Source organism: Pituophis catenifer, unplaced genomic scaffold (assembly GCF_029215685.1).
Source record: "Pituophis catenifer annectens isolate HBS135680 unplaced genomic scaffold, rPitCat1.0.hap2 SCAF_1, whole genome shotgun sequence".
Taxonomy (NCBI): domain Eukaryota; kingdom Metazoa; phylum Chordata; class Lepidosauria; order Squamata; family Colubridae; genus Pituophis; species Pituophis catenifer.
In genome coordinates, this window is record NW_027256881.1 from 130,767,572 (window position 1) to 130,791,655 (window position 24,084).

At 37.8% G+C, this 24,084-nt stretch overlaps 1 protein-coding gene across 1 annotated transcript in view; it reads right to left on the minus strand.

The window, feature by feature from the left end:
* MYT1L (myelin transcription factor 1 like) overlaps positions 1–24,084 on the minus strand; it is a 302,946-nt gene that overhangs the window by 86,337 nt on the left and 192,525 nt on the right. The window contains exons 6-7 of the mRNA XM_070955078.1: positions 11,978–12,339; positions 11,589–11,594 (exon numbers count right to left, since the gene is read on the minus strand). Coding sequence (XP_070811179.1) covers positions 11,589–11,594; positions 11,978–12,339 — 368 coding nt within the window. The remainder of the gene's footprint in view (positions 1–11,588; positions 11,595–11,977; positions 12,340–24,084) is intronic.

Below are 24,084 nucleotides of genomic sequence, written 5' to 3' on the forward strand. Positions count from 1 at the left end.
CTGTAGCCCAAATTGTCTAAGGTCTGATGCACACTTTTCTAGTTGGACAAGACCTTATTGTACTGTAATTTTTGCAATACATTTCTGACATGGTTACATGCAAGGAAAAGGATGTTCAGAATAAACTGATATGTCATCTAAGTATAACCACCACATACTGGTCTAGAATTTCTGAAAATAAGTTGTTAATAAACCAATAAGTCCCTAGCTTCACATTTAACCAAGCCAAAAGGCATCACTGTGTATTGCCATGTCTTGTACTGAAGGCTGTTAAATACTTGTGTCCTTCCTTCATTATGATTAGATCGCAAGCACCTCTCAAGTCTAATTTTATAAAGATATGTACCTTTTGTAGCCAGCTAATAGATCTGAGATTAGTGGGATTGGATAGTCATCTCTAAATGCCGTTCTTTTCAGGTCTTTGTAGTCATCAACTCTGTGCATGGGGACTCCCTCCTTTCTTTTCAGAGTGGCTGCTGCTTCGCCTTGTTTTGGAAGGACAAAAAATGTGGTTGTTGAGTTGGAAGTGTGAAGATTCCTTTTTTGATGTTGATTTCCAAACATTAATGAAACTGACTAACTAATGGATAGACATAGGATACTGTCTCTTTCCTGGGATTTGGATTCTGGTTTAAAATTGATGGTGCAATTACATACCCAGTGGGCAGCAAGGTAACTCAGCTGCCTCTTCCTCTCCAAACACATCTGCAAAATATGCATATTTTTCTGGCAGTAATGATTCTCCCATATTCTGCATTGGAGTGGGCGAGGTAAGCTTTCACTGCTTGTAAATGATGTTGCTGGCATTTAGGAATGGGGAATGAGATCATCCCTTGCATCCAATTATACCTGGATCATGCAGCTGAAGCCACGTTATTCCCAAGTTGATAGGTACTTGCAAGGAGGAAGTTACATACCATGTTATGAACTCAATGTGATCTTGGATTGTCAACTGCAAAGGAGCCAATGTGCTGCAGAATCAACCCTGCTCTTAGTGGTTGTCCATCAATTATCTTGACTTCATTGGGCTTTCTGGAGCTTGAATAAGCAATTTTAGTTTCTATACTTTTTATGTCTATGAAATTAGTGGTTGCTCCATATTCTACAAGGTCAGAGAATTCTACCATCTTGCTGGGAACTAAGGTTAACAATAACAAAATTAAGTAAGCGTGCCTGCTATCAGCTAACAGATTCTCTTCAAATGGTGGTGAGCCCCCTTTCAGGGTTCGGAGGGTGGGGGAGTGCAGCCAATACCTTCTGGGGTATTTGAGGTGCCTTGTCTTACTAGAGCATCTCTTAGGTCCTTGGTCAGCCCTTCTTTGAACTGGTTAATCATTCCACCCTATACCGCCAGCAAACAATTTAAAGCATGAAATATATGACTTTACTCTGCTCCATCCTGTTTGAGCTTCCAGATCCCTCAACTATCAGTGATTCTCTGATGAGATCCTCGAAGTGTCCTTTAAGTTTATACATGAAGTCCTGATAGTTGTCCAGCACTGGATTGTTTCCTTCAATTCATGGTTTTGCCCACTTACCTACTGCTTCCTTCAGCAAACTCAGCACAAAAGTCACTTTGGTGCAATCAGTGGAAACTCCACCAGCTTGCATGCCATAAACATTTCATATTGAACGGTGAATGTTGAGAATTGATCCTGGTTCCCTCCAAATTTCTTTGACAAGATATCATGGGAATGCAGGAGCATGTACTGAGCCATCATCTGTGGTGCTGCTGAGGGTTGGAGCCAAACATGCCCCAGCCTATTGTGTCAGTTGTATCATGGCATTCTGCAAATTGGTCATCAGGGCATCTACTTCCTACTGGTGTTGCAACAACCGCTGCTGCCAATTGCTTGGCAGATAAGGATCAGAGGCCATTCTTGAATTTTCTCACTTTGAAAGAGATATAGAGACTTCCAAGATTGATGTCAGCCTTATTAGGTAGATGAGACAGGAAGAACAACCAGGTACTAACTTTTTTAATTGTAAGAGTATATTAATAGAATCTTGCTAGTCTGAAGCTATAAGTCTCCCATCATTTTCTTTACAGCCTAAGAAACTAGGGAGTTTCTATTGAGTCTTTTGCCCTATCCACTATCCAGCTGTTGACTATGCTATCTCCTATCTGATTGTTCCCTAAGTAGCATCTCTGAGCCCAACCTCCCATTCCCATACACTGTTACAAATGCAGTGGACATATTGATGTAGCTTGTCTCCATGCCTCCTTAAATCTATAGGATTATCTAAGTATATGTATTGCTTGCTAAGGAGCCAAAGAAAAGCTTAGGTAACATTTAATATTGTACAATATATATTAGTTATCTCTCATTAAGATTCAGAACACAGGAAAATATGAAGCTGAGTGGATTTCAGCATTCTGGCTGGAAATTCTGGGAATTGGAAGTCCACATAGCTTCCAGCTGCCAAAGTTGAGAAACACTGCTTTAAGGAATTCATTCATTAAAATTAAGGAATATGAACTACATAACTCCTAACAGAGATGTTCCGTTAAACTAGAGGAAAGGTGCTAGTGTGACTAACCAGCAGAAATACAGGAAAACATAAAAAAGTCATGAAACCAAAGTTTTCTCAAATGAGAAATAAGAAAAGGAACACAAACTTTGGCAAAAGTATAAGCTGATTGTGAGGGATAGAGAGTCTTTAAGATAAAAACAATTATGATTAATAATGTTTATTTAAATCTATAAAATGAAGGAAAATTGGCAATAGAGCTAGCAATGAGAACTTTCAGTGCCAAAGATGTGGAAGATGTATAAAAGCATATATTTTTGGCCTCTTTTTGGTCTTCTTTTACATAACAATCACTCATACTTAAGTGATTGTCCATTAGGACTCCAAGATCCCTCTAAGAGTTACTGCTATTGAGCCAGATACCATCTATTCTTTACCTATGAATTTGGTCAGCCAGATGTTTAGACTGGATTTGGCATTTTTGTCCACCTATTGAGTCTTTCCAAGAACCTGGGATAGGCAGCTGTTCTTTTTATTTTACAATACAAAACTTCTGGTAGATCAGTGCTAGGGTACTCCTAGAGCAGCTATAGAAGGGAGGGGCTAGAATGTCTGGGGAATCTTTAAGACAGAAGGTAACAATGACCTCTATATGATACCAAAAGGTTCCCCTCCCCGTATTAAAGACACAAGGGAAATGCCAGTGACGAACAAAATAAAGTATTTTTTTCAGCTGCTTCAAAACACTATAGTGTTTCTCAATTTGAGTTTACACACATATTTGTTATTATAAAATATTATTATTATTTTGTGTGACCTTTCTTATAGGTAACACTGCCAGTGCACCTTTCTAGAATGCAATTTTCTGTATTTTTTGCACTATAAGATGCACTTCCACCCCCCAAAAAAGTAGGTGGAAATGTCTGTGCATCTTATAGAGCGAATATTGCGATGGGGGGAGGGTGGTTGGTGCAGCAGTGGCGTTTGCCCCTGTCACCGCTGCCGCCATTTGCTGCTGGTGGGAAATGCTGGAGCCTTCGCTGCCGAGCAGTTGATTGGAGGTTGAATTGGCCTCCCGGAATACCACTGATCAGCTGTTCTAGGCGGCGGGGATCCCCGCCACCGGTTTGCTGCCAATTGCTGTTGATTGCAATTGGTCTGGGGTGTACATCTCCACCCCAGACCATCCCAACGATGCCTTGGAAGTGATGTCCCAGTGCCTGGAGGCCGTGCGGGTCTGGATGGGGAGAAACAGGCTTTGACTCAACCCTTCCAAGACCGAGTGGCTGTGGCTGCTGGCATCCCAGTATAGCCAGCTGGCGCCATTGCTGGTTATTGGGGGCGAATCATTGGCCCCCACGGAAAGGGCCCGCAACTTGGGTGCCCTCCTGGACGCACGGCTGTCTTTAGAAGAGCATATGACGGCTGTGGCCAGGGGGTCTTTTTATCAGGTTCGCCTGATACGCCAGTTGCGCTCCTTTCTGGATCGGGACTCCTTACGCACGGTCACTCAAGCACTCATCACTTCTCGTCTGGACTATTGTAACGCTCTCTACATGGGGCTCCCCTTGGGGTACACCCGGAAGCTCCAACTGGTGCAGAATGCGGCCGCATGGGGGATTATGGGAGTGACGGGGCGCTCCCATGTGACTCCTCTCCTGCGCGAGCTGCATTGGCTTCCGGTGGACTTCCGGGTGTGCTTCAAGGTGTTGGTGATCACCTTTAAAGCGCTCCATGGCTTAGGGCCTGGGTACTTATGGGACCTCCTTCTGCCACCAATTGCCTCCCACCGGCCAGTTTGCTCCCACAGAGAGGGCCTCCTCAGGGTGCCGTCAGCCAGACAATGTCGGCTGGCGACCCCCAGGGGGAGAGCCTTCTCTGTGGTGGCACCTACCCTCTGGAACAATCTACCCCCAGATACGAGTGATCTCCGACCTCCGGACTTTTCGTCGGGCCCTAAAAACCTATTTTTTTCAGTTAGCCGGGCTGTCCTGATTTTATGGTTGGTTTTAAATTTTGATATGGATTTTAACTGAAAAGTTTTAAATTACGGGCCAAATTTATTTAATTATTTTAAATCTATTTTTAACTTTTGTGTATAAATGTTTTTTATCTTGGCTGTTCACCGCCCTGAGTCCGAAAGGAGAAGGGCGGTATAGAAATCTGAAAAATAAATAAATAAATAAAATTGCTGCCGCTGCATGGCAATGGTGGTGATAGGCAGCTGATGTGATAAGCAGCGGTAGCAATCCCCGCCACCTAGAACAGTTGATTGGTGATATTCTGGGAGGCTGATCCAACCGCCAATCAGCTGCTTGGCAGTGAAGGCTCCAGCATTCCCTAGCGGCGGTGGAAGCTCAGCTCAATTGTCTGGTGGTGGGCGCAACAGAGTGGAGCCCTGACAAGTCACATGCTGGGGCTGCGATAACGTGCTGAAGCTGACCAGGCTGTTTGCTGTAAGGACGCTAGCCAGATGAATACCGGATGGATACTGGGAGGCAGATTTTTTTTTTCTTATTTTCCTCTTCTAAAGCTAATGTGCGTGTTATGGTCCGGTGCATCTTATAGTGTGAAAAATATGGTAAGTTTTACTATAAAATTGGTAGGTATGGCCTCAATGACCAGCACTTTTGGAAGCTGGTCTCTAGAAGTCTCACTGACTTTATTATCCTTTTTTAGGCAAGCAGACTTCATTCTACTAGCAGAAATGTTGATTTTGCCAGCAACTCCAGCATACGGCACTCACAATTTCACTGCTCCCTACAACTATCTGAGGCCAAACCAGAGTCTGAAAAATCCAGGACCATCTTCAGCTTTACCTGACAAGATAGATGTTTTTGCAGAAAGACCATCATATAACCATTATTACAAGGTTGTCCTAACTATCATTGCTTTCAAAGGAAGTGGGGAAACTTTGCTATATATACAAAAATATAACTACAGGCTTTAGTATGTATTACAAATCCTCTGGAAAGTTACTGTAACTGACCAAGCTATATTAAACACTTTGCACAGCTACTCTGTCTAGCTCATGAAAATGAATTTCTTGAACTATATGCGTGCTTGCTACTGAAGGCAGAAAATGCATTGGAGCTTTATCTACATGTCACAGTATTCATTTTAATCAGCCAGCTTTCACTTTCAAGGTGCTTACTCTAAGGATAAGTGCATTGCTGCATGGCTTATTCCTGCTATACCATATTAGGAAAAGAAGAAGAAAGAAAACTGGGCAGTGATTTAGTGGAGGTAGAAGGAAAGTTTAGGGATTATGTCTAACCCAAGAATTTCCAAAGTGTCATTTAGTAAAAGAATTCTTCTTGTGCCTTAAAGCTACCATACTAATTATGATATAAGCTTTCGAGGCTTTAACTTTATCTCATTATGAAAGTTGGTTTCATTTTTCCCCCGTATATTCCTAATCAATGTTTTAAGTAGGGACCTGACTTTCCCATTGTTATGAAATGTCCGTATTCTGGGAATGCCATTCCTACAGTGTAAAATATAGGTGGTTTGTGAAGAAAATGTATCTGAATGAGCAATCAGAAAATTTGACTTTCAGTTTCAAATATACAACAGAAAAATGGGCCATAAAACAAATCAACAAAGGGTGGGTTCTAAAATTTTTTACTACTGGTTTTGTGGGCACGGCTTATTTTGTGGGTGTGGCTTGGTGGGGGGTAATGTGACTGGGTGGGCGTGGCCAACTTTTTTTTTTTAACTTTTAAAAGCATTTTTTCTACAATCTTATAAGTTGTAGAAACAAATGCTTTTAAAAGCCTCTGACGATCAGGCAACTCATCTGGGATTGCCAGAGGCTTTTAAAGGCATTTTTCCCCCCTACAACTTCTTCGGCTGAAGAGGTAGTAGAAAATATGCTTTTAAAAGCCTCTGACAATCCCAGCTGAGCCGCGCAATCGTCAGAGGCTTTTTTTTTTAACTTTTAAAAGCATTTTTTTTTTGGCCGAAGAGGTTGTAGAAAAAATGCTTTTAAAAGTTAAAAAAAAAAGCCTCTGATGAGGTGGGCAGGGTAAGCGAGTGGCGACCAGGCCAGGAACCGGTTCGGGGGCATCGCCAGCCAATATTATTACCGGTTCTCCAAATTGCTACAAATTTTTACTACCGGTTCTTGTGAACTGGTGTGAACCGGGAGCAACCCACCACTGAAATCAACCCAGAGTTCACACTCGAAGCACAAATGACCAGGCTCAATATATCACACTTCATGCACATTGTGGGAAGACCTAGCTCTCTAGAGCAGTCTGCGAAGCTGGGAAAGGTGGAAGGAAAGAGAATAAGAGGATGATCAACAGCAAGGTGGATAGACTCAGATATGCTGGCAATGAATGAATGCACCACTGGAAGATCTAAAAGGATCAGGTTGGGGACAGATCGTCCTGAAGAAAATCTATCACTTTGGTTGCTAAGAGTCAACATACGTAGGCTTGATGGCACATAATGAATCCCTGCTTTGCTTTTGGGTATAGGCAGTTTACAAAGAAAAATGCATTGAGCAATCAGGAGATCTTGTTCTCAATTTTGAATATATGCATGTGATAGTTGGAAAGGGCTTGCAAAGTATAATAGTATAAGTTATCTTTAAAAAAAGAGTAAGAATGAACTGCTTTGCAGAAGTAATACACATGGTCTTGTTTTGTTAACAATTTTTTTGCAAAATGAAAATAAAGGCTATAACCATTTTAGCATGACTCATATCAAAAGATAAAATTACACCACTAGAAAACATGGTATCATGGTTCATTAAAGAGCCTCTATTGAGGTGCCTTGTTAATATGAAGGGATGTCACAATAAAATATGGCAGCACAACAATTCTCCATCTTTTTGAACATATCAACTTGATATTAAATTTGTGTTCAGTTTTAACACTTGTTTATCTTTTCATCTTTCGGACAATTAGTGAAAGAACAGTATTTGAAAAATATTGAGGTGTAAAACATATGAAAAAAAATGCCCCCCCCATCTAAACCCAGATTCAATAACCATTCACCCTTCTGTTAACATAGTTTGATAATAGGATGCTATAAGTGGATCGGGGTTTACATCATGAGCATTTTCCTGGAAGAATCAGCCTGATTCTTCCTAATCCTGATTGTGAAATACCTGGTGCATAAGCCATCTTGAATGTCTTCATATGATAAAGGCTAAATGGTGCCTTAGAACATCTGTTCCTGGAGCTCCTCCAGCGGAGATTTCTTTCTATAATAGAAAAGCTTTGTGAAACAGTCTTTGGGAACCATCTATGTGATGTGAACTCCTCTCAGAAGGAGGAGGGGAAAAAAATCTGTCAGTCTGGCTCTGCAAACCAAATGGGACACTGATATCTATTAAGCAATAACCACCATAAAGAAAGGCCTTTAACGCAATGATCAAAGTTGCCATGTTGCACAATGTTTATAGGCTAGGATATTTCATAGGGAAGAGGTTACTTTATCTTTTGGGGGAAATGCGAAAGAAAGTGGAAAATTAGTTACTTTTCTCTTGCCAACACAAAGCAGTTAACAAACCAGTCCGCTGCAGAATAAAGGTCTCTTCATTGAAAATTATGGGCTATACCACATTGGTCTGGTGCAAGTTGATAGATAGATTTTTATTTTTACTTCCTTGTCTATGGCTTTGTATGAATGCATTGCACAAATTCCATCCCTAAAGGTGGTCTAGAAACTGGGTCTTCCTGCTCTGATCCCGTACCTTAACACTTATACATATATGAGTCATATTCTATCTTGCATATATCTCTTCAATTTATTCTATTAATGTAATGTAATGAATATATTCTATCAAGAATATTTAATATATTTAACAGGACCAAAAGGGCTTTTTTTAATGTTGAAAGAAATATGGGGAATACAATATTTATTTCAGTATTGATCTAATATCTGCCTCCAAAAGTATTTGGTTCTCTTTAATTGGTATTTTGAGATTTGTAAGAGTGTTGCTTTAGTATGCTTTGTACAGTTTAATCAAAGATTAGAAGAGGAATTTTCATAAGGGCTTTATTTCCTTTGAAATGCACATCCTATACAATGTCATCAGGAGTTGCCCAAAAACTTCTAAGAGATCATATGAAAATTCATATGCCCTGATGGAAAATTCATAAAATTAGATAGAGTCTTCACCTAGAAGATGACATGAAATGAATTTCCAAATAAATATCTGCGCTCTAGGTTACAATCATTCTCTGCAATGTCTGAAGACCCTCCATAAAGCTGTACTCTGTGCCCCTAAAAGACTGTCGCTCAAATCTGAAGAGGCCTTTTTACAATAGCCTTAATACAGCAGGAAAAGCTGCAGAGAAAATCAGAAAGGCAAGCCTCAGTAAGTATGCAAACACATACATACACATACATACATGCACACGCACACGCACAAGGACCCTTTTCAGAGTAATAATTGGTCCTAATCTTATCTGATGCAAAACAACCCTGTTACTTTATAAGTATATATTTGTTCATTATTCTGCTTCTACAGTGATCTCTGAAGAAACTTGTGCAAACTAACAGTAACTTTTAAAGCATTACCCAAAATATTTATCTTAAGGGATTTCAAGATATTTATGTTATAAAACTTGATGCCTCAGTTTAATTCAGATCTAATAATCCTGGCCACTGCATTTAGAACAATCTTCCCCAAACTATGAAGCTCTGTTCATAGCTTTGCTGGAAATTAATTCCAGTCCCAAAAGTTTTAGTTCAGCACTTCTGAGTAACACCAGTTTAAGAAAGACTGATTTACAAATGGGAGCATTCCTTTCCCTCTTTTTCTGTCTTCTCATACTGTTTATTAATATTATAATGAATTTAAATAATTAGCTTAAAATACTGTTTTGAATCCTGTTTAAGAGAGAATGTGACTAGAGATAAAGGCCCTGGTCAATGAAAAACTATGTCACCTACAATTAAGACCAGTAGCCAGGCAGTGGTAGAATGAGTCTGTGTAGGCCCACAACCTGCATTCACATAATTACATATGCTGTCAGATTTAGAGGGAAAATACAAAACAAATTATAATAGCACTTAGCAATAGCACTTAGACATATATATTGCTTCACAGTGCTTTACAGCCCTCACTAAGTGGTTTACAGAGTCAGCATATTGCCCCCAACAATCTGGGTCTCATTTCACCGACCTCGGAAGGATGGAAGGCTGAGTCAACCTTGAGCCTGGTGAGATTCGATCTGCCAAACTGCTGGCAGCCAGTGATCAGGAGAAGTAACCTGCAGTACTGCACTCTAACTACTGCGCCACTGCAGCTCTTAACGTACCTAACTGTATTTCTCATGAGCTTATTTGTATCTTATATAAAATTATTAAAAGCTTCCCAAACCTTGAGTTAAAGAAAAGGAAGTTTGTACTTTAGTCATTTGTCCTTTTTTGGAATACCATTTTATCCAGTGTGTTCTGTCTGTATCTGCATAAACTTACTGCATAAAACACAGTAAGGAAAAATTATTATTACTATTAGTAATTATTACTAGATGAAGCTCTTTTTCTTAAAGAACTTCTCTCATTATTCAGAGCCCTATTTATTATCGGTTAACACTAATACAATAACTATTCACTATTCAATGAGTATGTGTTCTATTTCCTGTTTCTAGTAGAAATCATCTATGCATAAAAGAATTTTTTGTTATTGATTTACTTCACTGTGTGGTGGTGAATTGGTAAAAGTAAGGTATTCCATTATATCTTAGTAGCAACTTTATTACATAAAATCTCTGTAATTTAAATTTTTGATTCTCGTATTGTATTTGATAGCATGGATTTCTTTTCAACTATAGCCCCAGGCAGGCATTTATTTGCCCATAGAAGAAAAACAGGTAATATTTCAACTAATTTACCCCAAATATTCCCAAGTCCTTGATGTTCCACATGTTCATTTGAAAGAGGTTCTGAACACAGGTACAGTTGAGAATGCCTTAGGCAGGTTTCTGCTCTCTGGAAGTCCTCAGGTGTCTTTAGTGGCATTCATTTACAGATTTTTTTTTTTAAAAAACTATGCCTTTATACTGAATTCATGAATATTCAAAAGAGAATCAAGCATAGAGGGACTTGGGACCAGAGTTTTGTAGCATGCCTAACATAGTTAAGTTTATCTGTATGCAAATGACTGTAAGCACTGCACTTTCTTCCTACCAGTGTAATCACATGCATGTCTGCTCAGAAGTAAACTTCATTGCAATTGATTGGCATTATACTATAGCTTGCATAACCCCAAATTATTGAAAAATACCTGTATTATCCTATTTGTATAGTTGACCTTTGATAAATGATTAAAGATATCCCTCCTTTTCATACACTCTAAATTAACAGAATATAAAATATCCTTTTCTTGCTGTTTGGCAAAAAGCTTCATTATCCTCTTTTTTTCAGAATTTGGAAAAGGAAGTGAATGACTTTTGCTTTTATTCTAATATAGCATCTTTGTCTTTTTTCTAGTTTTTGCCTAATATAATTCTACAAAAACAAAAATCAGACAACTTTCATACCTGGCTCCTAAGAGGAATCCGACTGAGGAGTGCTGAAACTTTTCTTATATTTTTATTGGTTAGAAAGGTGAATCTACCCAATCAAAAACGTGTTCCCTGGAAATGGGAACAAAATATTTTTTAGATAGCTCATTAATTTTTGCATGTATGTTAATTTTCATGGCATTATCTCATGATCTCGTTATTGTAGGGTTTCTTAAGTTAAACAGTCAGAAACTAGTGTTTGCACAGTTTGAAAACACCAGTTATCTTTAGAATCCATAATAACATGAAAACATTTTTTAAAATCCCCTAGCTTAATTGCAGTGGCAATATATTAGCTTAACAACTAATGAATGTCTCTTTATTTGTCACTGAGTGCATACATAAAAGTTTTAAAATAGGGTTTCTACGTATATCAATCTTCATCATTTTTTAAGTTAGCTAAAGTACACAACATCCAAGTCTCAAAGAACCAAAGTATATTTAATTTGTCCCTTCTCTAAACAAAGCTGACTGTTCAAATTTTCCAAAGCGAAGTTTTATATTGCAATGCCAAGTGTACCTGCAGACATGTGAACATATACTTATGAGAAGCAAATAATTGCTTTACAGAAGACAACTTCAGCAAACCGTTGTCTACATAAATAATGAATATAGATATGTCCATATGTAATCATTTACTTCCACATGTCTTTGGTTTTTGTTCTGGAATGGATAACTATAGGCATCAGCATAGTCACACATCTCTGCAGGAATGTTTGGGACACCTCATCACTAAGCTATTCACTCTGAAAGCTGATCCAAGAGCTGAGTCAAGAGCTATTTCTAAGACAGTAGTCTCAGGTTATTATTAAGAAAACACAGTGCTAATGCTTGTCAGCATGGAGCAGAGAGATTAAGCACAAAGATGCTTTCTATTAGTCTTAATGAAAGGTACATTGTTAAATCTCACCGTTCCATAATGGAAGATTAACACAAAATGCACATGGAGTGTTTTTTATTAATACACTGTTCATTACCACTTTCTTCTTCTTCCTCCTCTTCTTCTTCCTCCTCTTCGTCTTCCTCCTCAACTTCATCTGCTTCTTCTTCCTCCTCCTCTTCCTCTTCCTCCTCTTCTTCCCTATCTACTTCTTCATCCTCCTCTTCCTCATCACCTTGTTCTTCGTTATCATCAGAATAGTCCTCTTCTTCCTCCTCCTCCTCTTCCTCCTCCTCCTCCTCTTCTTTATCATCCATTTCTTCAGTTCCATCTGTTTCATAACATTCATCTACTGAAGAGTTGTCCGTTTTAACCACAAATGGTTTTCTTTTTGGAGCAGGTTCTTGGGGTTGCTTCTCTTGGGTTTTTCTTTTTTTTGCCAAAGGACAGCCATAAACACTGTTCAGAAAGAATTAATACACGTGTTATTATACTCTCTACCAGATCACCAGTCAAAAGGGGGAAAATGCTTTGATGCAATTTACTGTTTTCTTTGAAATATATACTTTCTTCCATAAAAACCATAGGAGAGATGAAAATGTTTGGCAATATACCTGAAATTAACATTGAACAGCAATTATGGAAATTTTTATTAACCTTTTGTTTTATTGCCTTTTTAACTAGAATCGATGCAAAATGTTTTACAGAATAGATATCATTACCCAGTGGGGCTTCCTGGTTCTCTCAATCATTAATTAATATTATGATTTCCAATATGTGTTCTCTCAAATATACAAATCTGGTGTTGAAGAGATCTGATCTAAAACAGGAAGTTGCAAATCACTAAAAGAGAAGCAAGCCAGTATGTCCATTATAAAGTTGTAATCATCCAACCAAACTTAAAGTTTTTGCATAAAGACTATATGTGGTTCAGTATAACTTTTCAGCAAACCAAGACACCCAATTTCCATCCAATTTACCCAGTCATGCAGAGAGTTCCAAGAACTATCTCTTATTCAGTCACTTAATTATACATTACTCCTGAGCTATAAATAGTAGCACAATCCTATATAAGAAATAATGTTAAGTAGCATGCTCAGAAATAAGCTCCACTGAGATTAATGAGACTTATTTCCATGCCTGCAAGATTGCAGACTTTGTCATCTTTCTGCTAGCTGGATGATAAAGAGGTTCTTTTTAAAAAAGAAATAACAGGTGTACACAGGCTGTAGAGAACCAATTTCAGCAACAAACTAAAGGTTTAGTGCTTAACAACAATAGATCACTTGATAAAAATGTTTTTTTTTTTCATAAATCAGATAAAGGAAGAAAGCAAGCCTTGGTCTTTTTTGTGGCAACTTTCTTTAAATGCATGGTGCATCTATTCACCTACTAAAATAGAACGTACATTGTTTATGAATTAGAATGGAAAGACACTCTTGTCTTGCTATGTATTTGTATATTTACACCAATAACAGAGTTATGAGCTCCCTGTTCTTTCAGTATGCATTCTAAAAGACTCTTTGGGGTATGTGTTTACTATGTAAATACCTTCAATGATTTCAGAAGATGGAAGTTAATGGTGAAATTATATTTGTGTTCTTAAAAATAGAAGCCCCTATGAGATTTATTTCACAGTACAGTATATACAGTAGGACCATAGCTTAAAAGGACAACAACTTCTGTGGTCTCCTCAAGTGAGACAAACAGGTTTTATCTTTATTCCATTCAGTTCAATTTCACCTATTCTTTCTACTAGTGACATTAGAAGGAGGTTCAGACCTACAGTCTTCATGAGCACATCATAATGATCTCAAAGAAAAAATCTCCCCCCCCCCAATTTTATGCTAGGAACAGTATGTTAATGTTTGGTGCATTCATAGGGATGCAATAAGGGACCTTACGGGATAATCCCATGACAACAGGAAGAACATCCCGCATGGAGATGATTCTTGTCCATAGGAGTTCCAATTCAATTTGAAGAGCAACATTATTAAATTGGAGAGGCTGAATCTGTGGCAAGGAAACCCAACTTCCTTGCTCTTATCCCAAGGAATTTCTGCAGGGCAGATTTTCATGTCATATTAACTAATTTCTCCAAATGTACATATCCCATGGCATTGCAACATTGTCATTGATCTGAGACTAGGAGGCAGGGAATTGGATATGAATGGTTCTAAAATTAGCCATGCTATTTCTTAGTCATTCCAAATCTGGTGAGAGCCAGTGCCTTTTTCAGCTCTGCACACTATTATGACTGTTTGACATTGCTGGAACTCAAATGCAAGGTAATCTATTAGCTTAAGTTAAATGCCCCTTTAAAAATGTGTTTTTTAAATAGGATCCTCCTGCAAAACACAATTCCCAATGAAAATATTGTCTGGAAAGTTATTCTTATATGCATCTTATTGGAGAAAGAGTAAGTGCTCCAAAAATATGGAAACAGCTGGTTGTAGATTGGCTTTGAAAATAAATTGCTTTCCTGTGATTAGTAAGAGAGCACTTCAATCTCTAAAATAATGTGAGAAGAGGCCTTAAGTGTTTCAATATCTATGGACACATTCACTTCCTGACCCATGTAGTGATAGCAAAATAAGCACTTGCACTAACTCAGCAATCTATGATCTCTGTCTCACACAAAAACGTTCATTCTTTTTAGGTGGATTCTAAAGAGAAGCCATGAAAAATAATTTGGGTCCACTGACTTATCACAACTGAAAGATTACAAATCTGATTACCAACAATTGAAAGATTAAAAACCTGGACTGTTCCTTGGATAACTATGATACATACTGCGCTGCTGATTAACTTAATGATCAGAATCAGGCAATGAGGTGAAGCAGAAAATCAAATTAATTCTGGCAACAGCTAAAAAATTAAACACAACACACAGTAGCAAAAGGAGGAATAGGCTGATTTTAGAGGCAGGAGAATGAATACTTGGTGTATCATAAACATAGCATTTTTAAAATTTTTATTTATTTATTTGTCAAGAACGTATTAGATAATAAGTATAATGGATTGGATACATAAAATAGATACAAATAGAGGAAACATTAGAACAGGGACGGTAGGCACACTGGTGCTCTTATGCATGCCCCTTACAGACATTTTAGGAGGTCAACAGTAGACAGTCTTAGATTAAAATTTTGGGGATTTTGGGATGAAACCACAGAGTCAGGTAGTGCATTCCAGGCATTGACCACTCTGTTGCTGAAGTCATATTTTCTGCAATAAAGTTTGGAGCGGTTCACTTTAAGTTTGTATCTATTGTGTGCTCGTGTATTATTGTGGTTGAAGCTGAAGTAGTCATTGACAGGTAGGACATTGTAGCAGATAATTTTATGAGCCACGCTTAGGTCATATTGAAGGCGGCGTAGTTCTAAGTTTTCTAAGCCCAGAATTTCAAGTCTGGTGGCATAAGGTATTTTGTTGTGAGCAGAGGAGTGGAGGACTCTTCTTGTGAAATATTTCTGGACACATTCAATTGTATTAATGTCCGATATGTAGTGTGGGTTCCAGACAGATGAGCTGTATTCGAAAATTGCTCTAGCAAATATTTTGTATGCTCTGGTTAGTAGTGTGATATTACCGGAGAAGAAGCTACACAAGATTAGGTTTACAACTCTTAGTGCCTTTTTGGCGATGTTGTTACAGTGGGCTTTGGCACTTAGATCATTCGATATGAGTACTCCAAGGTCAGAGTGAGGGTCATCTACAAGGTCGTGTCCACTCAGCTTGTATTTTGTGTTCTGGTTCTTTTTGCCAATATGTAAGACAGAGCATTTGTTGTTTGAGATTTGGAGTTGCCAATTGTTTGACCATTCCGACACAAAGTCAAGGTCATTTTGAAGGATAGCAGCATTGTCTGTGGTGTTAAATATTTTTACATCATCGGCGAAGAGAATGCAGTTGCTTATAATATGATCGCAAAGGTCATTTATGTATAGTATGAAGAGTGTTGGTCCTAGAATGCTGCCTTGGGGGACACCACTATTAACAGGTGCAGGATTTGATAGAGCGCCCCCTATTTTGACCACTTGTTGTCTGTTTGACAGGAACGCAGCTATCCAATTATGTAAGGGTCCGGAGATGCCATAGGATTTTAGTTTTAGAAATAGTTTGTCATGTACCACTGAAATCTTTACAGAAGTCTATGTAAATTGCATCTATTGCTTTGCCCTGATCGAGATTTGTAGTCCATATGTTCTTGCAGTGTAGAAGTTATAGATAATATAACAACTTTTTTGTTATTAATTACATTTAATAAAATATTAACCAAATTTCACACAATATTGTGATGCACCGGGTGGGCAAATATTTGCTGGCAATTAATATTTTGTGGGAAAATTTTATAGAGGTGGAATGATTACACAAATTATTCTTATTCTATTATTGTTATTTAAATTTATTGGCTACCTATTTCCAGTGGACTCTGGGCGGAATGCAAACTAAAAAAAAAAACACATAAAAACAACTAAAAATTGGTCTCAACAGAATTTTTTAAAGCTTTCTGCAATACAGAATGGGTTATTATATGGGTATTATATTATTATAAAATATATCAAACTCTCTAGAATTTTGGTTCCCTAATTTTGAAAAGTGTGCCAATACATTTTGTTAGTTTCTCCACCAAAATTAAAGAGTTCTAGAGCCACAAAAATTATTTAGAGATTGAATATAGCTGAGAAGTTGGCAGAGAACATCGGAGATCTTCCTTCCTTCCTTCCTTCCTTCCTTCTTTCCTTCCTTCCTTCCTCCCTCCCTCCCTCCCTCCCTCCCCTTAAACTTCAAACAACTTTAAGCTTTTTTTAAACTTTAGGAGCTATCCAGGTGCTTGCACTCAGTGGTGTTCTAGACACAGATAGGTAGAATCTATTAGAACGGCATATACAAGGCACTTTCCTTTAAGCTTTCAGAACAAGAGATACAGATGCTACATGAACATAATGCAGCCTCTGTATACCTCTCTGAGAACTTAAGGACTTTCCTTAAGGGAAAGTGCCCTATATATGCCATTCTGATAGAATTCAAATGGTGTTTTAGTTCCAAAGTCCAATATCAATTTATATTTAAATATCAGAGCACAAAATTTTCTCCTGCTTTCATAGAATTTTTTTTAAATAGTAAAAATTTGCTCTCTGTATCATTTCAATATTATACAATGCCTTCAATAGCTAATTTATCTAAGATAAGCATTTTATTTATTTGGCCACCCATTATATATACTTTATGTACAATCATAAAAATATAAAAACATGTAATGGTACCATAGCATTAATTTAACCTTTGGTAAATTAATAAATTATAAACATGGAAATGGAAAAATATGGGTAAAATCTCCAGGTAACCAAATATCACTAGTATTCTATTCTCTCACATAAGATCGCATACAATTTTTAAATCATGTGATCTGAAGAATAAAATACACATTATCAAATATCAATTCCATTTTGAATTGCATCAATACAGTGGTAAATTTCTGTGCTTCTCTTTTCTATATATGAAATTAATATATGTAACAACAAAATACATAAATAAGGGGAAAATATGCATTTAACATGCCAGGGACTTACATGCTTTTGCTCCTTTAAAAAAAGATTTAGGTAAAAGTCGGGGTGTTTGCAAGAATGTTTGTGGAATAATAATCTATATTACAAATTTTATAGAACAAAAAGGAGATTCTCATCAGGACTTTACTTGAGGAACAGTATGAATTGATATGGTACTGAATGAGGCTACATTAGCTTAAAGCAGGTGTTTTACACTTGCCAATGTTTGCCTGATGAAAAGCAATAGTTATATATACATGGAATGCAGAACAAAGTGGGAGGTTAGGAGTATACTAAACAGTTTTCAGGTGCAAAAAAAGTCTTTAAAAAGTGCATAGTTATGGCCTTGGAAGAAAAGTGACAGCTACTTAGAAGATATTAAGAGACTAGTTTAAGTGCAAATGGTTCCCTGTCTACACCAGTGGTGGGTTGCCCCTGGTTCGCACCGGTTCTATAGAACCGGTAGTAAAACCGGCAAGACGCTCTGCCCGACCCCGATGTCATCAGAACGCTTCTGCACATGCGCACACGGCCCCATTGTGAACCGGTAGTAAAGGTAAGTAGAACCCATCTCTGGTTTACACTGAGTACTTTCAGAGAAGGTACCAATATTTTCTAATGATATAAGACTGGATTTTATATCTTGAGAACATTGCATTGGTTCCTTTTGTAGTTTGTTTTTATCAAATAGTGGCACATTTTAATATTTAAATATCCAGCTTCCCCTTCAGACAAAGTATTGAACCCAGGGTGGGGTCTGCAAACAAGGAATGTGGAATGAATGTGGAAAGAAGGAAGAAGGAAGGCTTAAGCTTTGGGGCATGATTACAATATCCTAATTATAGATAAGCACAATAAAATTAAAATAAATAATTTAACAGAAACACAAGTGAAAGTTATTCTTTGATATATTATTCACTGAAATAATGAGCAATGAAATTCACTATCAACTGAGATTTCCTGCACAAGTCTACTATAAGATAAGCAAGCAATAGACTATGAGGTATTTGTTACAGTGCTAATAACATTCTTTAAAACCCTGGCACCATCACAAACAATGTTTTAAAAATGAGAGGTTCAGTGAGGAAGGGATGATATCACCTTGAGGACTTGGAGGGCTTTCAGTCCTTTAAAAAGGTCAACATCCTTATAATTTATTACAAGGCTGGTATGTGCCCAAAAAAGAACCTAGGATTTGGTAGGAAAAAGGGAGTGAATGCTAGAAACTCTTCTTACTTCAAATTTTGGGGAGAAGATTCAGATGCAGAATGAAAATTCTCTTTGTATTCTTCATCAATCTCAGGTTTGTATCTTTTAATTTGAATCTATGTGACTGGTTTCAATCCACCATGGATCATCCTTCTGCTCCAACTTGTACCTAAATCTTTCCTAGTAAAGGAATTAGACTAAGGCTCATGTCTAAACTGAAGGGGACAGACACGAGAAATCACAGCCTGGGCCTACTGCTAGAAATGCACTGTTACCTTTTACCTTATTTTTGCATAAGAATGTCTTTATTTATAGTCCTGATTGACTGGTTCTTAGCTGTTAAATCATGCCTAGAATGATGACGAGTGCATTTGATTAGTCCAGGATATCCTGTGAGATTTGTGTCAACCATATGTCTCTGAAGCAGAAGTTTGAATCTTCACAAATCTGAACTATTTCATAGGAATCAGAAGTGAGATATAATGGAAAATTGTTCATTGTTCCTTAGGCATTATCTGTAATTACACTGATTACAAATTCTATCATATATTCCTCTCCTTTAGTTTGTGAGTTTCTTCATCATTTTGCCTGCCTGCATTTTGCAAGAAAATGAAATAAAGCTCAGCATGACTTCATACACTTCTCAATTCGCTGTCAGTATTCAAATACCATTTTCAATCAATCTGTATTGCATTATATTTTCCAGAAAATAATGATACATAGAGAAATATAATCTCTGCATGCTCTTAGATTCTGCTATTAGAATAATTTATTTCTCCCAAAGTTCACTTGAAGAAGCAAGAAGAGCAGATATAAAGTGAGGAATTTACTCTCTTGACACACTTGCTATTCACTAATTTTTCCTTAAGAATTCTATGACGATCTTAGGGTTAACCATAAATATTTCAAAACAGAAGTTGCTAGTTATGACCAAGGCCAATCTGATCATTATATTTTTACTAGCTTTATAACATCAAATGTATGTTCATTTTACTCACGTAATTGAAGAACTGAATGCATCCTAATTATGTTGCAATTGGGAAATAATAATAATTTTGGTTTTAAATGCATGCATGCATGCATGCATGTATGTATTTTTAGGATCCAAGAATGCAAATGGCTAAGTGGAAGAATTCACTAACAATCCAGTTGCAATCCTAAAGTAGGACTTCTCCAGAACTACCTATCTCATTTTTCATCAAGTAATATGGAAGTAGTATGCCTTGAAGATTTTTGAGTAATTTCCAGCAAGACTTTCAGAATTTCAATAGTTTAATAATACTGTAGTTTTATTTTTAAATGCTGTAAATTATTACATTGAAATGAAGAAAGTATTATTGCAGAAATTATTGCAATTCATTCAGCTCTGTTAGGCACCCGGGGTGGATCATTTTAATTAATTCATTTATCTTAGGCATCCTGGCAATCAGTCTCAATTGGACCAGGAAATCATCTGATCATAGCAAAAAACAAAACAACAAAATACTCTCCATATCCAGATTACCCAACAGCTGCTCTAGGGCAAGCATACAGTCCAATTTGCAGTGATGGGGCTGAAATTATCTGAAATGATTACATGGTCAGTATGGAGACCATGACATCCTGAACCTTCCCATTCTCTGATCCCATCCACAGAGTACAGGGCTGGGGAATGTTGCCTTAGTATACTGTGGAATTCTAGCAGTTACAGCTTGCAAAACATAGTTTAATGTTTATTTATTGTTTAAATAGTTTATTTAGCACCCATCTTAACCAGATAGGTCTGGGTGAATAACAATACTAGTATCTAAAATAATATTGTAAAAACATAACACAGTCTAACACAAAGCACGCATACTGGACTCCACCAATAGCCCAAAACTGAGTGTGTGAGAGAAAATCCAGGGTTTTAAGATCTTCCAGAAAGCCAAGTCAGGACCAACTGGATCTCAAGAGGGAAGCTATTTCAAAGGACAGGTTTCTTGACAGAGAAGGGATGCCTACTGGGTCCCATTAGAAGGGATCCAAAACATCCTGAGCTTAAATTTGAATGGATGGGCAGAACTCTTAGAAGAGAACTCCCACAAGGGCTTTAAAAGAGACTATCGAGTTTTGAATTGCACCTGGAAGCCTCTTATGAATCAGTGCAGCTCATGTAATAGAGATGTTATCTGAGAGCATTGTGGTGTGTGCCAAACTGTATGTATCATTGATTCTGGATCAGTTATAGCTTCCAAATGCTTTTCGAGGGCAGCCCCAGGTAGAGCCCATAGCAATAGTCCAAAAGGAAAATAACCAAGGTATGAATGACCATGAACTGAGCCTCCTGATTTAAAAGTGGTGCAACAGGCACATGAGATGGAGTTGGGTAAAGATCCTCCTTGCCACTGTTGCCACTTGCTCCTCAAACAAAAGTCATGGGTCCAACAGCATTCCAAAATTATTTATTCCTTTAGAGAATTTATATGGTTGTCCACTCACTCTTAGTTACTTTGGGGGGCTTACAAAAGTGAACATTATACACCAACTATGTCTGGGAAGATGGAATTAAGAATGGAAAATGGAAAATCTCAAGATTGGGGTGCGGATACCCCTAAACACACAGTCACTCAGTCTTGAACCCAGAATCTTACAGCCTCCAGGTCCTGGGAAAGATGGCATCACTTGGACAACTGGGAAAAGATATGACCTTGATTATATAATATTCCATGCTGATAAATGGCCTCATGAGCCTAGCAACTTCATGGATGTGTTGCAAAGGAGTAGGGAGTAGAGAAAAAATTGAGGCCTGAAACAGAAGCTTAATGCTCAGTTTCTTCCACCTCCCCCCCCCCAGCAACTTCAACCAACCTCAGAGGAAGGGGAAGAATCCAGTACAATGCTATGTCTCATCCAGGTGTGGGTTCTAACCGGCTTTACTACCAGTTGTCTCTTTGCCTCTTTGGTCGCGCGCTTTACATGCAATCGCCATGCGCACACTCGCTTCACTCACCTGCGTGCCAAACTTGTGCTTTGCGCAAGCGCGTTGAGAATCTGCCCAGCTGAGGTGCGGCACCTCTCAGCTGGGCGAAAAAAGAAGAAATATAAGGTCGGAATAACGCAGGGGCGGGCAGGAGGGAAGAAAGAGAACCGGTTCGGTGACATAATAGCATCACCCCTACCGGCTCAGCCGAACCGGGCCGAACCAGGAGCAACCCACCACTGGTCCCATCCCAACTCTCAATCTCCTAAACTAGATACTATTATAAATAGTATCAAAGGCCACCAAGAAGGCTGGGATGTATGCACCACCCTGTTCTGAGCTTGTCAGAGGTCATCCGAAACATGATCAATGCCATGGCAATAGTATAACCCAGGATGAAATTCAACTATAATAGGGTAAAATAATCTGTTCCCTTCTAAAAGAGAAAGTTGGAGACTGGATGAAAATTGTCCTATTTTGTTATATCCAATGATGGCCTATTGAAAAAAGAGTAAGCCATCACTTCCTTCAAAGTAAGCAGAACCATCCCTTGCCACAACGTAGCATTCATCATCACTTGGATCCAACCACATGTAGGATCTCCTGGAAGTCCTTAACCAACCAGAAGAGACATAATCCTAAAACAAAGGTGGTAGAACTCAAAGTCCAAGGACCTGTCTAGTTCTTCAGAACAAACAGGCTCAAACTCTCCCCAGATAACCGGGAAGACGGTGTCTCAGCCAATTCCATAGGGTCTGACCAGCCAGAATCTGAAAGACTTTATCTGGCAGATTCCTAGAATAGCTGTCAAAATAACCCTGCAAGATTGGAAAAAATACAGAAAGAAAGGAAGAAGGGAAGATTAATTTTTTCGGGCCTAATTATTGATGTATTAATGATTAACTACAATGATTAACTAAATGAATTGAGAGTTTAATTAATGATTAATTAAGGTTTAGTTATTGTCAAAAATATTTGAACATTGAGAACAAAAGCAGGAGGAATAGCCAAATGATTAAGTATGTATTATCTACTAGTGTTTGTTGTTGTTGTTTTTTTAAAAAAAAAAATTCTTAGGGCTAAAGGATTATGTGTTTAAAGGGAGGTTGATGAATAATCTGTAGAAGGGGAGTTAAGGGGTCTAGGGAGTTTTAATGTCTTGCATTAATTTAGCATATTTTAGCGTATGCTTGGTAAAATCTATACCCTGTTTTTCTTCTGGGAAGTCGGGGGAGGGGGGAGGAACGGGGGGGGGGGGGTTGCACAAATGTTTAATTGATTTGCTTGATCTGTTTGAATATTTTTTTAAAAAAAAAACAATAATTTTTTTTTTTGTTCAAAATAACCCTGCAAAGGTTGGTCTGGTCCTTCTGATTCTGTCCCCATCAGAAGGAACAGAATCACTTGGTGTATATTGTTAACCCAGATTATTCTATTTTGTTTGATAAACCATAGTTAAACAAACTATGAGTTAGTATGACATGTGAAGAAGCAGGCCACTGGATTTCTCTTGTTAAAAGTTAGACACATCATGCTTCTGGGGAAAAAAATAGTTTCAACTTGAAATACAAACGATCTCCCTATTTGTCAAACATATACAGCGTTCAATGTTTTAGGAAAAACGTGTGAAACATTTTTGAAGTCAATTACAATAACGTGAATTTGGTGGTTTAAAATATAGATTAAGAAAGTATACTTTATGGAAAAGAAGAGTTAATATAGTTCAGGATGTATATACACATGATTCTATTAGCCATATGTGCTTTATAAAAGTATGATATGAATATAGGCCAAATTTATTATTAAGTTTTACTAAGCATTCCATCTTGGACTACCACATTAAAGAAGAACTTGAATACATAATTGCTTATGCTACTACACTAATAGTATTATCTATTAGTTTCTAGATTAATCTCCTTTGGGGAATAGGACTATGATCCCAGGGGTGCAGAAATTCCCATTGTGTACTGCATGAGAATTGTGCAATGGAAATAGCAATTTCTTCTAAAGCCAGCAAATCTCATGTGCCTGAATCTCTGAGAAAAAAGACTGTAGTTTTTTTTACCATTTTTACTATCAAAAAAAAAGCAAAATTAAAGCCCTTGATTAAGAACATAAAAAAAGAACGCTGGAAAGAAGCACTCTTGAATACAGAAAAATCCCAAGAATTGGTGTGCTATAGAGGTTATGATCCCCGGTTAGAACTCAGAGACCCAGGTGCAAAACCACTCCGAAATATGGAAACCCACAGAGTTAATTGGAGTGAGTTATGAGTTCCGCATTCAGTACTACTTCCCAGAATTGCTATGGGGGAAAATTGCAAGAGGAATTGCATGGGTGCTGCTTTGAGTTCCTAAAAGAATACTCAATATAATTGAATGAATGGAAGAAGGAGGAGTAAAACGGGGTGAGATATTATTGGCATTGCTTCGATCTGCTTAATGATTAACTTTCAATCAGCCAAGGAAATACTTCTATGAAATAAATAAATGTTGTTCTGCT